Here is an 18078-nt window from a genome sequence, read left to right as displayed (position 1 = left end):
TAAAGGGTTAACACAAGATTGTGGGCCAAAGAGCCTATACTGTTCTAATGTTCCAAATCTTACTATTCCAGCACTAGCTTCTGTCAGCCATTCTTTCTTCATTTATTTCCCTCAGTTCACATCTATCGACAGGCCATTGACAATCAACAAGCTGTGTCTACAGTCGTCCTGATCTCTACCCTTTGTTCTCTCCACCATTTTCTCAATTGTTCTTTAAATTACCCTTGTTTCCAAACCTTTACTAGTTTGGGTGAAAAGTAATTTTAATCAACCTGAAATGATAATTTTGTTTCTTTCTTCAGGTGCTGAGTAGTTCCAGCACAATCTTTTGGAGTTGTACAAACCCATAATGGTTCAAAATGATTTTAACTCGTGTTATGTCGCACATTTACTAATAGGAACTGAGCATCTGTGTAAGGAAAAAGACTGTACATCTGCTTGGAGAGAATAAATGTACTTGGGGACCAGCGTACTGGTGTAAGGACCGAGAAACAGCCACCAAGTGTCATGTAAGTAAACATCATTTTTTGATGTGATACAGGAATAGTGTTAGCAGCCAGAGATAAAAAAGACAGTGGGTGACAAATAGATCTGATTGTTTATTTTTCCTCCTGGAGTATTGCACTGAACCAACAAAACTGGGAACCTTGAGCCTGCCTTTCACACTGTGGTCACATCCAACTTAAGGACCTTAATATAATTTATACCAATATCAGGGGGGCTGCACTAGAGCCACCATGACTACAACAGGAACAAGGTATTCTGCAACAGTTATTTAGTGATAAAGCGCAGAGTAGGCCCTTCCAGGCACCGGCCCCGCAACCCCACGATCCCAATTAACCCTAACCTAGTTACAGGACAATTTTTGAATGACCAATTAACCTACCTGCTATGTCTTTGGAATGTGGGAGGAAACCAGAGCAACGAGGGAAAGCCCACATGTTCCATGGGGAGGATGTACAGGATTCCTCACAGAATGACGCTGGAATGGAACTCCAAACTTCAGAAGGCCACAAGCTGTATTAGTGTGGCACAAACCACTATACTGACATGGTACCAAATTAGATGATGATTTCTCACAAGCTTGCTGTAGCCATCAGGATTTGGCATTAAGTTCAACAATTTCAGGTAACCAGCCACTGCAGTTTGTGTAAGAACTGGCTGGTATAATTTTTCTCGCTATCACTTGATTCCTGAATATCTCAATCTTGTATAACTGAGCCTTCACAGTATTATTCAATGGAGAATTCTAAAGATTCACTTCTTTCTGAGTGAAGAATTTCACTTGTCTTAAATTTTGAGACAGTGATCTTGGTTCTGGACTCCCTATCCACTCTAGTAAGCCCTATCAATTGTTTCAATGGGATCACCTACCAATCTTAACAAGCCCATCTACTTAATCACCCCTCATGACAATCCCACTATCCTAGTATTCACTTTGCTGTGCTCCCTCTTATCACAAGTATATCCTTCCTTGGGTCACAAAATTAAACCTATACTGATTCAAATGCAGCCTCGTTTGGAATCTAAATAATTAGAGGAATACATCTCTATTTTTGTACTGTGATCTTTCACTAAAGGCCAAAGTAACATTTATCTTGCTGCATTTTAACTTGTCTTTTTGAACAAAAAAAACCCACAAGAAAATAGGAGAGGTAGTAGGACCTCCCATTTGCCAAGCCTGCTCCACTACTTACTATGATCATGCCTGATTTCTGACGGCCCCAACTCCTTTCCGATGCCACTTCCTTGATCTTTCAGGTACACCTTATAGTTATCTCTCTACTTGAAGTTGCACTGCCTTTCTTGTCTGCAGTAGCAACAGATCATCTGTGCAACAACATTTCAGGTGACTTCCCAGTCACATTTACAAAGTAGATGTTTACATTTACAAACTTCAAATCAAACCCTGTCACTGTCACAGATGAGGTAATAACTTCAATCAGCAGCATTTTTGTGTGACAAGACAGTGGCTTAACAGTGAGCCTAACGCTACTACAGTGGCAGTGACCCAGATTCAATTTCACTGCTGTCTACAAAGAGTTTGTAGGTTCTCTCCATGACTGCCTGGGTTTACTCCAGGTGTCTAAGTTTACCCACATTCCAAAGACCTGCTGGTTAGTAGATTAATTGGGTGCATAGGTGCAATTGGACAGCATGGGCTCATTGAGCTCAGAGGGTCTGTTACCATGCCATATCACTCAAACATAGGCTAGCTCACACAAGGCTTGAAAGCAGTTGATAACTACAGGCATTCACACATCCTTTCTAAGACATGATTCCTTCTGTTCTTGTACTTGTGAAGGGCTGCAGCGATAACCACAAAGTAGGAAGGAATGAACAGGTTATAATCAATCTTGAATTCAACAAAATTATAAACAGTTTTAAAGATTAGGAGATTAAAAGAGTGTTGTGAATTCTGATAATGCAGTGATATCTTATTTCTATTCGGATTTTTTAGGCTGTTGAACACTGCAAGAACCACGTCTGGAACTAGAGGTCATTTCTGGTGGAAGACAGCAGAAATTACATACTTTTAAAATGCAAAGGCTCTTCCTTTAGTACCCGTTAAATGATTCTGCTTGTGTGTGTGCATGTTTCCTTTAAGCAATTGTGTGTTGCTATAGCTTGTGCATTCAATGCAATCCCTATTATTGTGAGATGCTACAGAGGCAAGATTATTGGTAATCCTTTACTTCCATCTAACCAATATTGACAGATGCTATATTTGAGTTTTAATGACAAGAATTGATTAGGAATTATTTTTGCTCAACTGTTAAAATTTAATATTTTGAAAGGAATGGGAATTGAACACAAGGTAAAAGCTCAGTGCTACTAAAATGAAAGACAATGGCAACAGTAGATACAACAGAAGGTGGATCTTGTCTATCAATTTCTCCTTGGAGTAAATAAGGGTGAGACAAGATTTCATGGAGTTTGTGACAGCATCAGAGAAGCTGTTCTCAACTGTAAGTGGTTCATGAAATTGGTGAAATGAGGTTGATTTGATTGCTATACCTCCAACGGCAAAAGATTTCCTGCTTTGTGTATTAAAGCAACTGTTGCTCTTTAATGCAGTGGTTTAAACTGTTAGTTACTTTGGGGATTCAGTTTAAGGAGAAATTTTAATTAAAGCAAATTTCCTTGCCTAAGAGTATTTTAAAAATAATTCACTGTATATTAGTAAGTCTTTATGATTTATGTTTTTGGTCAATACCATTGGTTGTATTAATAATGCTGTCAATGAACTGTGATTGACTAACAGCTTGTAACTAGATGAACAACAGCTGGGATTAGTACAATAAATTAATAGCAAGAGAACAAAAATACTTTTTTTAAAAATGTGATTGTGACAGAATTTTAATCAATGATGTAGATTTACTTGTTAACATTTCCTTGATTATTAGTCTTGGTTATAACAGTATGCAAAAAATTATGCTTTTGTTGGTTTTACATTTATTCAGCAAATTAAAGTACTTTAAAATCATGTTCTGTTTCTTAAATAAACTTTAATCAACATACCTTTTTAAATTTGTGATTCACATACCCTTTACCCTCAGCTGCTGTACATGCCTCAAGTAGTCAGTCATGCAAGGCTCAACACTGAATGTTGGCACTTTCCTGCTGTAGAAAGCATCACAAATAAATCAATTTGAGAAAACACGATATCATAGTAGAGATGGCAACACAGCCCAATGGTCAGCCTCTCCCTGATTTGAGTTTCCTGTATGGAATCCATCATCTCCACAGTAGAAGACTGCCCAGTGACCCAGATTTAAACCTAAACCTCCGACCGTTTGGAGGTTACATGTTCCTGCTGTGACCATGGGGCTTTTGCCCAGGTGCTATTGGTTTCCTTCCATATCCCACAGATGTTCAGGTTTGTAGGTTGAAGTCCCCAGTAAACTGTCCCTAGGTAGAAAGGTAGAATCTATGGAGAATAACAACAGGATTGTGTAGGGTTCATGCAAAGATGTACTCTATAGTTGAGACAGACTTGGGATGTCAATGGCCTGCTGCCTTGTTCTGTGTGACTGTGCAACTCTGAACTATAAAACTGTAAATTTAATTAGTTTTCCATTATCCGAAGTGCACCAGGGTAAGGGTATGCACAAAACAAACAGTTCCCTGAGGACCAAATCCTGATCAAATAAGATTGTCGATCACCACCATCCAGGCTTGTACATTTGTTAGACACAAAGTAAAAGCTATATCTGCGGAAAGCAAGGAATTGGAACTAGCAATAGAGAAGTAGATTTTAAAATATATATATAATAATGCCAAATGTTTTATATATTTAAAAAATAAGGCATTACTGGCTAAGGTTTGTTCAGTTATATCAACAATGCAGCATTCATACTGACACCAATTGCTCAATGCTTAAACAATTCTGAAAATTTTATTTTCCCTGGTTGACAGAAATGAGCTGAAAGGTAGGAAGCAGCCAGGAAAATATTTCAGTGATATAATTTTTTATAAAATAGAGCAAGAGTAAAAATTATTTCAACCAATCCAAAAAACACCCCAAATCCCCAGACCACCCTCCTTCAGTGTTCAGGACTGACCAAAGGTCTTACGCAGTTGAATCCACTCAAAAACATTTTACAAAATTAAGACCTGGGAATCACACACTGATGTTTCCAGCCTGAAACAAGACAGACAGCCAGTTTCTGCAACCTGGAATGGTTGTAAAACACAGTAAATTATCTCTCTTCTCAGCTCTGCAACATTTGAAACATCAGCCAGAATGCTTGAACAAAATAAGGCAAGGTCATAACAAAAATACAGTGAGTTCTGCAACATCCTATGGGAATCATTGTCAGTGTTCCAGCAAACAGAACACAAGGACAAAAATGAAGAGAACAGGAGGTGATTAAATCAGTTGGTGCCATTTCCAGGCAAATTAAATAATTGCTGCTGTTGCATGGCACTCTGTCAAATGAGACTCATTCCATCAAAATAGTCATGGCAATACCTCCAGGTAGCAGGATCTGAGTTACTGTACTCCCTTCACAAGTCAGTAGTGAACTTCCTGTTCTTTCCTTTAGACATGCAGCAGCAGAGGTGGGAAATCACTTTGCATCAATGACAAATCAGTTCAATCCATATCTGCCGAACACTGGGATATAGTCAGAGTTTGGTTTAGCTATTGCCAACAGCTTCCAGATCTGCTCATGTCAAGGCTGCGATAATCATGGGTCAGCTGATTCTCTCTCTCCCCATTCATGCGCCATTCTGACTAGGCAGGCTTTCATCACCGTCTTCTCGCCTCTTCCAGATCTGTTGGTAAAACAATACACTTTTTAGCAAAATGTGAATCAGTGACTAGCTTATTCAGGTTTCATTGGTATTTCCCACCTCTATCAGATTTCTGAACAGACAATTAACCAACCCATGAACAGTATTTTACTATTTTTACACTATTTATTTTTATATTTCTTATAGTAAGTTATAGTTTTTTTTTTAAATGTATTGCATAGTACTGCTGCAGCAAAACAACAAATTTCACGACATATGTCGATGATCGTGAACTATGCACCTGAGCAGCAGCATCATGCTTTTCTACCACCAATGATTTGTTTGTTTTCAGACTTTCAAATATGGTACAGAATAGCTGCAAGAACTGAGTGGCTCAGATTCAGAATCAGGTTTAGTATCACTGACAAATGTTGTTCAGTGCATACATACATAAGTTACTATAATATGTAATATAAAAAATAAAAAAGCAGTGCAAAATGAGAGCAAAGTAGTGAGGTAATGTTCATGGACTGTTCAGAAATTTGATGGGGGAGAGAAAGAAGCTGTTCCTAAAACGACGGTGGAAATGAGAAGAGGGCAACCCTAGGTGGAGAGGGTCTTTGGTGACGGATGCCGCCTTCTTGAAGCTTTGCTTCCCCAATGCAAAGTCCACTCTAATCAATGGGTTACTACCAGAATATCTTTTGATCTTCTCCTGGAGAAGGACTTATAAACTGTCATTCACTAAAATATTAGCCAATGCAAACCAGTGGTGTAAAGATCCTATGAGTATCATGCCAAATGTTACAGTGATGGGCTGGTAAAAATAAGTACTACACAAAAGAGATTAGGACTGAGATTGGTTCAAGGGGCTTACTCCTGCTCCTAATCTCTTATATACATTTAGGTATTTACCTGTACAGTAATGGGAAAATAAAAGAGGTCAAAGTACAGGCAGTTCAAAGTGCAAATACTATCAAAGTATGTATACATTATACAACCTTAAGATCCATCTCCTTATAGGCTGTCACAAAACTAAGAAACCCAGAAGAACCCATTTTTAAAAATCCAACAAACCCCAGTGTGACAAGAGAAAATAAAAAAGTTGTGCAAACAACAAAAGCAAGCAAAGAGTTAGGGACTGTAGGAAAGAAATAGTGATGCAAGAGGAATACCAATAATGGAGTTTCAAAAGCCTCTGGTTGTAGAAGAATGGGAAGATTACAAGAAGTATGAAGTCCAAACGGTTTATGGAAGGAACAAGCAAAATTAAGGGAAGGAGAAAAGGTTTAGTTATAATACACAGATTTCAGGACTGGTACCCTGTCCTTGCAGCTGTAAGTTACCCAAGTGTACTCTCAGTTAGGTATTGTTCTTAAAATCTGTCTGCATTACCTTAAACTCAGTTCCCGTAACAGTCTTGTAACAATACAAAAAGCAATAAATACAGCAGAAAAGCATTGCACGTGTAAACTGCCACTAGCATGACTAACCTGAATGTAAGCCTCAGATAAAGTAATCATTTGTGGCAAGATGTCAATTACTTGTAGATCTTGCAGCTCGTACCACTTCCCTGTACCCTGAAAGGAATGCACAGAAAAATGTAAGCATTATATCTGCAAGGCATTTACTTACATAACCAAAAATTGCACCTAGTATTTTGTGTCTGGTCAAACAATTAACTGCAATATTCCCCTGTTTACAGATTCAGACCAACCAATACAGATCTTGAGGCAAGTAATATGCAAAAAAATTGGACTGGAAATCAGAGGAAAAACTCAAGACACTGATGACAAAGAACCTCTCAATCTAACCACACCTTCCTGCCCATAGCCATGCACATCCCATTTCTTCAAGAATTCTATGTGTTCCCCTATGAGGAGCAATTTCTTTAACCAAAGGGTGGTGAATCTGTGGAATTATTTGGCTCTGATGTCTAGGGAAGCCAAGTCATTGGATATATTTTAAGCAGCGGTCAAGAGGTTCTTGATTAATAAGGGTGCCAAAAGTTACAAGGAGAAGGCTTTCAGATTAGTAGATTAGTGGATTATTGGGATCTCTTCTGAGGAAGGTCTGATATGTACAAAAGGGACGGGCTACACCTGAACCTGGGGGGGGGGGGGGGGGGCAATATTTTTGCGGGCAGGTTTGCTAGGGCTGTTGGGGAGAATTTAAACTAATTTGGCAAGGGGATGGGAACCAGAGTGATAGGGCTGAGGATACAAATGTTGATTTACAAGCAGAGGCTGTGTATAGAGAGACTATCAGGAAGGACAGGCAGATGACAAGGCAAAATTTCAGTCAGTGGGATGGGTAGTGTAAAAGGGGGACAAAACTGAAAAGGGTGCAAATACAAGACTGAAGATGCTATATTTGAATGCACACAGTATACGAAATAAGGTAAATGATCTTGTAGTACAATTAGATTGGCAGGTATAACACTGTGTGTATCACAGAGTAATGGCTGAAAGATGACTGTGGTTGAGAACTTACTATCCAAGGATACACAATCTATCGAAGACACAGGCAGGTAGGCAGAGGAGTGGCTCTGCTGGTAAAAAATGACATCAAATCTTTAGAAAGAGGTGACATAGGATTGGAATATGTAAAATCCTTGTGGGTAGCGTTAAGAAATTGCAAGGGTAAAAAGATGCTGATGGCAATTATTTATAGGCCAGGATTTGGTCTACAAATTACAACAGAAGATAGAAAAAGTGTGTCTAAAAGACAATGTTATGATAGTCATGGTTGATTGGGAAAATCAAGTTGATGCTAGATCCTACGAGAGAAAAATTGTGGAATGCCACCGAGATTGGTTTTTGGAGCAGCTTGTGGTCGAGCCCACTAGGGAATCAGCAATTCTGGATTGGGTACAGTGTAATGAACTGGATATGCTTAGTGAGCTTAAGATAATGGAACCTTTAGGTAACAATGATCATAATAGAATTCACCCTGTAATTTGAGAGGGAGAAGCTAAAATCAGATGCATCAGTACTGCAGTGGGTAAAGGGATGGACAGAGGCATGAGTGAGGAGCTGGCCAAAGTTGATTGGAAGGAGACACTAGCAGGGATGACGGCAGAGCAGCAATGGCTGGACTTCTGGGAGCAATTCGGAAGGTGAAAATGGATACATACTAAAGGAGAGGAAATGTTCTAAAGGCAGGATGACACAACCGTGTCTGACAAGGTTAGTCAATATCAACACAAAAGCAAAAGACAGGGCATATAATAGAGCAAAAATTAGTGGGAAGTTAACCACAAGGGATGAAATATGACAGTAAGCTAGCCAATAAAATCAAAGAAGATAGCAAGTTTTTTTCAGATATATAAAAAGTAAAAGAGAGGTGTGTGTAGATATTGAGCCACTGGAAAAAGATGCTTGAGAAACAGTAATGGGGGACAAAGAATTGGCAGAATAACTGAATAAATATTTTGCATCAGTCTTTACTGTGGACACTAATAGTATGCCAGAAGTTAGAGAGTGTCAAGGGACAGAAGTGAGTGCAGTTGCTATGACTAGGCAGATGGTGCTTGGGAAACTGGAAGGTCTGAAGGTAGCTAAGTCACCTAGATCTGATGGAGTGCACCCCCAGACTTCTGAAAGAGGTAGCTGAGGATGACTTAGTAATGATCTTATAAGAATCAATAGATTTTGACATGGTTTTGTAGAAGTGGAAAATTGCAAATGTCCATCTACTCTTCAAGAAGGGAGGGAGGCAGAAGGAAGGAAACTATAGGCCAGTTTGCCTGATCTCAGTGGTTAGGAAGATGTTGGGAGTCGATGGTCATGCACTTTTGTAGAAGGAATAAAATCATAGACAATTTTTACTAAATGGGAAGAAAATTCAAAAATCAGAGGAGCAAAAAGATTTGAGGGTCCTTGTGCAGGATTCCCTAAATCTTGGAACTCCCACCCATCAGCACTGTGGGAGCACTTTTGCCAAAAGAACAGCAGCAGCTGAAGGTGTCAGCTTACCACCACTGTGTCGAGGACTGTGAGTGACAGGCAATAAACTCTGGCCCTGCCGGCACCACCCAGATCCCAATTAACGAGAGATTTTTTTTAAGTTATGGTAGAACAGCATTAATTAGATCCTGGCTTGGGTAGAGTGTAGAATTTTGGACACTGCTATAGAAAAGCTATGATAGAACAGGGGGTGTCATAGAGAACATTCAAGGATCAGATGGTGCCTCTATTCCTCCACACCTCTCAAAAGTCTCAGTTATTGTATACCTCCATTGGCTTGTAGTTCATCCTCAAAGAGAATATTTCTTATCTGGATTGAGCTTCATATATCACTCTTCTGTCCAGCTGACAAGACCTTCAATATTTTTCTCCAGCAAGGATTCATGTTTTTTTATGCTATGGCGCCTTGCCATTAACCGAGGGGTCCGTGAATCTATAGTCTTAAGCTCCCAATGACATGGGCAAATTTTAGATCATTTTTATCATGCCCTTGAATACATCTTTATCATTCATATACGGTCTCATACAAAACAAGAGACTAAATACAAGGTACTGTGGAACCCCACTAGCAACAACATTCCCGTACAAAAAGAGTTGCCAACCATCACCCTCTGCCCCCAGACACCATCCCAATTTTAGATCACAAGAGCTTTTACTTCTGTGATTAATTTGGTATGTGGGAGGTTATCAAAAGCCTTGCTAATATCCATGTAGGCCTCATTATGTGCACTGCCCTCATGCTCACAAAGAATCCAACCAAATCAGTGAAGAGTGACCTTTTACTAAATTAATCCATGCCAACTATACCTGATTATCTGAGCGTTCTACACTGTGGTTTCTAAATTCATCAATTCATTGGCCTACCTTAAATATGGCCAGTAAACATTTCCTTTTTAACCAATTGTACAATGTTTTAATCCACTGGCACCACTCCCAAAACAATGGATATTAAGAATTGAAAGAAAGAGCCTTGCAATGTCCTCTTTGCTTCCTTAATAGCCCGACACTTCCACTATTATAAATTATGGAACAGTACAGGACACACAGGCCCTATGACTCACAATCTTGTGCCAACCCTTTAACCCTTCTCCCACATAGCCCATCGTTTTTATTTCATCTTTGTGCCTATCTAAAGGTCTCTTTAAGAGACCTAATATCCCTAATGTATCTGCATCTACTACTAACGAAGGGTTGTCCTGACAAAGGGTCTCGGCCCGAAACGTCAACAGTGCTTCTTCCTATAGATGCTGCCTGGCTTGCTGTGTTCCATCTGCATTTTGTGTGTGTGCCTTAAAACTATGCCTTCTTCATTTAACCATTTCATAGGGGAAAGGCACTGGCTATCCGCACTATGCCTCTTATCATCTTATATACCTCTATCAAGTCACATCTCATCCTCCTTTGCTCCAAAGTGAAAACTCCTAGCTCACACAACTACCTCATAAAAACCACAAGAGAGTGATGGAGGAGGAGTTAAGATGGCTCTAAATGGCAACTCCTTTGCTTGCATCTTTGGAAACAGTTCTATTTTCATCTTTAATATCTTCATTTTTCCCTTTCAAGGTTCTTTTGAAGACCCTGACCTGGAGTTACTTGCAGGCTTTGGTTCTTAGCGGGAATAGGGCCCATTCTCGGGGTTTCAGGACCAGCTGTTGTTGCTTGGCATGCCAAGGGTTCGGCCTGAGAGTCCAGCTCGAATTTGAAAGCTCAAGATCTCAGGGCTCTGGAGTTGGGTGGATCGTGAGTCAGTGTTATGGCAGGAGATTCATGTGTCATTGGGGAGGCTGAAAAAACTTTTGCTGTGGGCCCAAAGATCCGAGGTTTTTGCTATCTTAAGGCACAGAGTTCGTAAAAAGCTACAAAATGGACTTTTTAACGTCATAAACTAGCGGGATGTTGTTATGTCTTATTAGGGAGAGAGAGAGAACCTGTGATTTGTCGAATGCCGGATGAAATGCGATAGTCTTTGGGGTAACTGCAAGGTCTGTATCTTTGCTATTGCCTAGCTCACACTTCCGCTTGGTAGCAGGTGCGCTTTTTTTTTGCTGGGGGTGGGGAAGAATCGTTGCCTGCTGCTGCTTACGCGTGGGAGGGGTGAGCTGGGGTGACTTTGGGGATCTCATGTTTAACTGTCATTCATTCTTTGGGGCATTTCTCTGTTTTCATGAATGTTCACAAAGAAAAACCATTTCACAATATACAATATATATTGTATACATTTCTCCGACATTAAATTGGAACTCTGAACCTTTGAAACAAGAACAGAATTACCCCAATTGGCCCATTGAGTCTGCTGTGTCATTTCACCATGACTGATCCATTTTCCTCAACTCCATTCTCCTGCCTTCTCCCTGTAACCTCTCATGCACTGATTCGCCAGGATCCATTCAACCTCTACCTTAAATACACCCCATGACCTGGTCTCCATGGTAAACTGCAGCAACAAATTCTACAGATTCACTATCCTCTTGCTAAAGAAATTCTTCCTGATCTCCATTCTAAATGGACGTCATTCTATTCTGAGGCTGTGCCCTCCAGTCCTAGACTCCTTCACCTCAAGGTCTCCCATCATTTTTCTAAATTCCAGAGAGTACAGGCCCAGAGATCAAATGTTCCTTATAATTCTTTCATTCCCTGAATCATTCTTCAATGAACCCTCTCCAATATCAGCACATCCTTTCTTAGATAAAGAGCTCAAAACTGCTCACAATACTCCGAGTGAGGCCTCACCATTGCTTTATAAAGCCTCAGCATTATATCCTTGATGTTATATTCTAGTCCTCCTGAAATGAATGCTAACATTACACTTGCCCTCCTTGTCACCAACTCAACTTGCAAATTAATCTTTAGGGAATCCTACACAAGGACTCCCAAGTCCCTTTGCACCTCCAATTTTTGAATTCTTCCCCAGTTAGAAAATAGTCTATGCTTTTATTTCTTCTGTCAAAATGCATGACGATGCACTTTCCAACACTATATTCCATTTGTCACTTCTTTGCCTATTCTCTTAATCTGTCCAAGTCCTTCTGCAGCCTTTCTACTTCCTCAAAACTATCTGTCCCTCCACCAATCTTCAAATCGTCTGCAAACATGGCCACAAAGCCATCAATTCTGTCATTCAAATCACTGACATACAACTTAAAAAGAAATGGTCCCAAAACAGGCCCCTGTGAAACACCATTAGTCATTGGCAGCCGATCAGAAAAGGTTCCCTTTGTCCCCACTCTTTGTTTCCTGCCAATCAGCCAATGCTCTATCCGTGCTACTATCCTTCCTGTAATATCATGGACTCTTAACTTACTAAGCAGCCACGTGTGGCACCTTGTCAAAGAAGTTCTGAAAATCCAAGTACTCAACATCCACCAATTCTCCTTTGTCTATTCTGCTTGTTACTTCCTCAAAGAATTCCCAACAGATTTGTCAGGCAAAATTTTCCTTGCTGACTTTGGCCTATTCTATCATGTGCCTCAAAATACCCTGAAACCACATCCTTAACAATCAACTCTAACATCTTCCCAACCACTGAGGTCAGGTTAACAGGCCTGTAATTACCGTTCTTCTGCCCCGTGTCCTTCTTAAAGAGTGGAGCGCCTATTTGCAATTTTCCAATAATCTCACTTTAAGGACTCTTTATTTCATTATCTCATGTACTCATTATGTATTGCTATTTATTTATATCCGCATTTGCACAGTTTGTTGTCTTCTGCACTCTGGTTGATCTTTCACTGATCCTGTTGTAGTTGCTATTCTCTATGATTTGCCGAGTATGCCCACAAGAAAATGAATCTTAGGGTTGTATATGGTGACGTATATGTACTTTAATAATACAATTTACTTTGAACTTTGAACAGGGTCAACAGTTCAATTATTCTGTTGGTCTTAATGCACTTAATGTTAGATTTTCTTTTTTATATCTTCTTTTGATTCTATTATCATCTCATCTAATTTCACTCCCACATTTAGTATACTTTAAGCTTTCTGTAGCCTTGGGCTTTCAGTGTCTGAAATAAGCTTCTCTTTTTCATCTCACCCCCTTGTGCCTTAGTATTCAAAATAAGAATCTAAAACCTGAAGCAAAAACACTGATTTCTAAAAACACTGTAGAAGTACAGTTTGCCCATTAGACTCAATTCTGGTCTTACAGTATGAGATGCCAGGCAAGCAGCATGGCAATCTCAAAGGTCAGAAACCGCAGCACAATAACATACGGAGCCAAAGTGGGTAAACCAGTACAATACAGATGCCAAAATTCACAAAGGTGCATTTATGGGTTTAATACCCTGTAACACTTTACCATTTGTGACTTCCAGCTGTTATTGTATTTATTGTGTTGAGAGCTGATAAAAGGCTTTTTCTATTTACTACAGCAGTTATGACAATGAGTTCTCAAAAGGAAATCAGATAACTTGAAGGACAGAAAACTACAGGTCTTCAGAGAAAATGCAAGGGTGGAGAAATCATTAACTGTTCTTACAAAGAGTCAGTGTAAGTACAGTAGCCCTGTGTTCCAATAGACAGAACATAGAGCATTACAAGCACAGTACAGGCCCTTCGGCCAACTATGTTGTGCCAACGCTTTAACTTTCTGTAAAATCAATTTCCTTTTACATAGTCCTCCATTTTTCTATCATCCATGTGTCTATCTTAGAGCTTCTTAAATGTCCCTAATGTATCTGCCTCTACCACCATCCCTGGCAGAGCATTCCATGCATCCATCACTCTCTATGTAAAAAAAAACTATCTCTGACATCTCCCTATACCTTACTCCAATCACCTCAAAATTATGCACACTGGCATTAGCCATTTCCATGCTAGGAAAAAGCTCCAGCTGTCCACTTGATCTGTGCTTATCATCTTCTACACCTCACATCAGCTCTCATCCTTCTTTGCAAAAAAAGACCTAGCCTGCTCAACCTATTCTGAAATTCTAATGTAGGCAGTATCCTGTTAAATTTCTCTGCACCCTTTCTAAAGCTTCTAATTTGGCAGTCTTATTACATTATAATATTGCATATTATAATAAGTGGATAGTGTGTACATTAAGTCATAACATTTTGCAAAATCTATGTATATATTGAGATACAGCCAATCTAAGATGAACCCAATTCCAGGATCACTTTATAAAATTGGATTAAATATTAAAGATTAGCTTTATTTGTCACATGTACATCGAAACATACACTAAAATGCATTGTTGGTGTCAACGACTAAGATGTGCTGGGGGGCATTCCACAAATGTTACCTTGCTTCAGGCTCCAACACAGCATGCTCACAACAAAAGTTCTAAAGAGACTGAAAGATTCAGCATAATGGCTCCAGAGCTGAGAGAATACTGTATATGGACTGTTCTGCACTGAGTATTGAAAATCATTCAGGGTTTCAACAGGGCAAACCAAAAGAAACTGGTCCAACAACTAAATGACTCTAGATTACAAATTAAGCAGAAACATTAAGAAAGATTTCTGTTCTAAAAGCAAAATGGTTCAGGGTTAGATGCACTTCTTGAGAGTCTGGTGAATGCAGATGGAACAGCATTAAAACGGAAAGTGAATAAATAATTCAAATATAGGAGTATGAGGCCAGTGATGAGGAATTCAACTATAGTGGTAAACATCAGCACAGACACTGATTAACAGTCAGCATCTGTACCAAACTATTCCAACAAGTATTCACGGTATTCATTTCACATATTTCCATCATTCAAACTTTGATCCTTAACTATTAAATGTTCTTTTATTTCTATTAATAAGGAATTTTTCAGCTGATTACTTGATCCCTTCTCCTCACCTTGCATTTATTAGACAGACATTACTTATTTGTAATATAATTAGGGCAACCAGGGGTTCCCAACCTGGAATTCACAAACCCCTTGCCTAATGATATTGGTCCATGGCATAAAAAAGTTTGGGAATCCCTGGATGATCCCAAGATCAAACCCTTGTATAACATCTGATATGTTTAAAGACAAATGAGGATGATACAGTATCACAGCAGTTAGTGTAACACCATTACAGTGCCAACGACCCAGGTTTGCTTCCAGTCGCTGTAAGGATTTTGTCATGTTCCCTCTGTGACCACATGGGTTTCCTCCCACAGTCCAAGGACTTATGGATTAGTAGGTTAATTGATCACATTGGGTCAATTTGGCGGTTCGGGCTTGTTGGGCTAGAAGGGCCTTTTACTGTGCTGTATCTCTAAATAAAATAAGTAACAGAAAAGCTGCTAGACTGTTGATTATTAATGGATAAGGAATGTTCTAAGAGACTTGGCATTGAGCAGATTCCTCCCTAACTGCCCTGGATAAGATAGACTTTAGTTCTTAGTTTACTAGGCTGAATCGAAATAGCAGGAATGGGCAGTAAACAGTGTCAACACTGTAACCTTCGACACCCTTACTAATCCAGAACCTATCAGCCACGGTAGCGTAGTGGTTAGCACAACAACTTACAGTACAGGTAACCCAGGTTCAATTCCGCTGCTGCCTGAAAGGAGTTCGTACATTCTCTGATTTTCCTCCAGGTGTTCTGGTTTCCTCTCTCAGTCCAAAGACATACTGGTTGGTAGGTTAATTGGTCATTGTAAATTGTCCCATGATTAAATAGGGGGATTGCTGGGCGGCATGGCTCAAAAGGCCAAAGGGGCCTATTCTGTACTGTATCTCAATAGGTGGGGTGGGGTGGGGGATGGATAATGGATGGTCAGATGGACCTCTCCTTTAAATATTCTTGTCCTCTCAAAATCAATGGTAACGTTGCATTTACCTTCCTTATTACTGACTCAACCTGCAAGTTATCCTTTCGGTAATCCTGCGACAGGATTCTCAAAACCCTTTGCACCTCCAATTTCTGACACTGCTTCATGTTTAGAAAATAGTCAATGTCTCTATTCTTTCTATCGAGGTGGATGACCATACACTTCCCTACATTGTACTTAATCTGCCGTTTCATTGCCCATTCCCCTAATCCGTCCAAATCCTTCTATAGCAAGGGTCCCCATGGTATTAGTTCATGGCATAAAAAAAGGTTTGGGACCCCTGCTTCCTCAACACTACCTGCCCTTAACCTACCTCTGTGTCTTCCACAAAACTTAAGATACAAAGCCATTAATTCCATCATCCAGATCATTAACATTTAACGTGAAAAGCAGCAGCTAACACAAGCCATTGCAGAACACCACTAGTCACTAGCAGCCAACCAGAAAAGACCCCCTTTATTCCTGCCCTTTACCTGCTGCCAGTAAACCCACCTTCTATCCAGGCTAGTATCTTTTCTGTAAACACCACTGGTTATCAGCCTCATATGCAGCACCTTGTCAAAGGCCTTCTAAAAATCCAAGTAAACAACATCCTGTAGCGCCTCATTTCCTAGCGTATCCGAACCGACTCACAATTAGATAGCCTACGGGGGTTTGCGAGCACAGAGCTTTGGAGCCTCTTCGCCATGGGGGGCCGGTTGACAGAGGCTTAAAAGTGAGGCTGAAGTTTTCGAATAAAGTTTTTCCTTCGACTGCAGTTACCGACTCCGTGTCGTAATTTTAGCGCTGCGTGTAGCACACCGCTACAATTGGTGACCCCGACGGCCCAAACGATTTTTGGACCAGAAATGACCGACGCCGCCTCTGTTCATGCGGTTTCGTTGAAACTGCCGGGTTTCTGGACACAGCGCCCGGACCTATGGTTCCAGCAAGCCGAAGCCCAATTCCACGTTCGCCGGATCACCTCAGAAGACACCCGCTACTACTACGTGGTGGGCTCCCTCGACCAGGACACAGCTGCCCAGGTCGCGGAGTTCGTACAGTCGCCCCCGGCAGACGGCAAGTACACGGAATTCAAAGCCCTGCTCCTCAGGACTTTCGGACTCTCACGGCGCGAGCGGGCTGCCCGTTTACTGCACCTGGATGGCTTGGGCGACAGACCTCCATCGGCTTTAATGAATGAGATGTTGTCTCTGGCCGAGGGACACACAGGCCTCATGTTTGAGCAGGCATTCCTGGAGCAGCTGCCCGAGGACATACGCCTGCTGCTGTCCGACGCGGATTTCAGTGACCCCCGGAAGGTGGCAGCCCGGGCGGACTTGCTGTGGAACGCCAAAAAGGTGAGCGGGGCGTCCATCGCACAGATCTCCCAGCCATGCTCCCGGCAGCAAACCAGTCCAGGCCCGGCCGCAGAGCCCACTAACCCCCGGCCCAATGACCACTGGTGCTTCTACCACCAGCGGTGGGGCGCAGAAGCCCGCCGTTGCCGCCCGCCCTGCAAGTTCCCGGGAAACGCCAGGGCCAGCCGCCGCTGATGGCTACGGCGGCTGGCCATCGGGATAGCCTCCTGTATGTGTGGGATAGAAGGTCGGGACGCCGGTTTTTGGTCGATACTGGGGCTGAGATCAGCGTTTTACCTCCGACGAGTTACGACACCCGCAGCAGGGCACCGGGTCCCCCCCTGAGGGCCGTGAATGGCAGCACAGTAAGGACCTATGGCACCCGTCAGGTGCAGCTACTGTTCGGCCCCAGCCAGTTCACGTGGGACTTCACACTGGCCGCCGTAGCCCAACCGCTTCTGGGTGCGGATTTTTTGCGAGCTCACAGCCTGCTGGTTGACCTGCCCAGGAAGAGACTGGTACACGCCGAGACCTTTCAGACGTTCTCCCTGGGCGCGGCCCAGTTGCCAGCCCCTCACCTCGGCTCCATCACGCTGTCCGACAACGACTTCACCAGGGTCCTGGCGGAGTTCCCATCGGTTCTGGCACCGCAGTTCACAGCAGCCATGCCCAGGCACGGCATACAGCACCACATCCCGACACAGGGACCACCCCTCCATGCCCGTGCTCGGCGGCTTCCCCCGGACAAGCTCCGACTGGCGAAGGAGGAGTTCCAGAGA

At 41.6% G+C, this 18078-nt stretch overlaps 2 protein-coding genes across 2 annotated transcripts in view; one reads left to right on the top strand and one right to left on the bottom strand.

The window, feature by feature from the left end:
* Positions 1 to 3487, top strand: part of LOC132391215 (prosaposin-like) — a 52708-nt gene extending 49221 nt beyond the window's left edge. Inside the window, exons 10-11 of the mRNA XM_059964122.1 lie at positions 399 to 509; positions 2462 to 3487. Coding sequence (XP_059820105.1) covers positions 399 to 509; positions 2462 to 2497 — 147 coding nt within the window. The 3' untranslated portion in view covers positions 2498 to 3487. The remainder of the gene's footprint in view (positions 1 to 398; positions 510 to 2461) is intronic.
* The window catches only part of usp39 (ubiquitin specific peptidase 39), an 83284-nt gene that overhangs the window by 20899 nt on the left and 44307 nt on the right, over positions 1 to 18078 (bottom strand). Inside the window, exons 12-13 of the mRNA XM_059964111.1 lie at positions 6732 to 6818; positions 3523 to 5280 (exon numbers count right to left, since the gene is read on the bottom strand). Of these exons, the coding sequence (XP_059820094.1) occupies positions 5224 to 5280; positions 6732 to 6818 (144 nt within the window). The 3' untranslated portion in view covers positions 3523 to 5223. The remainder of the gene's footprint in view (positions 1 to 3522; positions 5281 to 6731; positions 6819 to 18078) is intronic.

The sequence above is a fragment of the Hypanus sabinus genome, chromosome 1, assembly GCF_030144855.1.
Source record: "Hypanus sabinus isolate sHypSab1 chromosome 1, sHypSab1.hap1, whole genome shotgun sequence".
Taxonomy (NCBI): Eukaryota; Metazoa; Chordata; class Chondrichthyes; order Myliobatiformes; family Dasyatidae; genus Hypanus; species Hypanus sabinus.
This window is presented reverse-complemented; position numbering and strand designations above follow the sequence as displayed.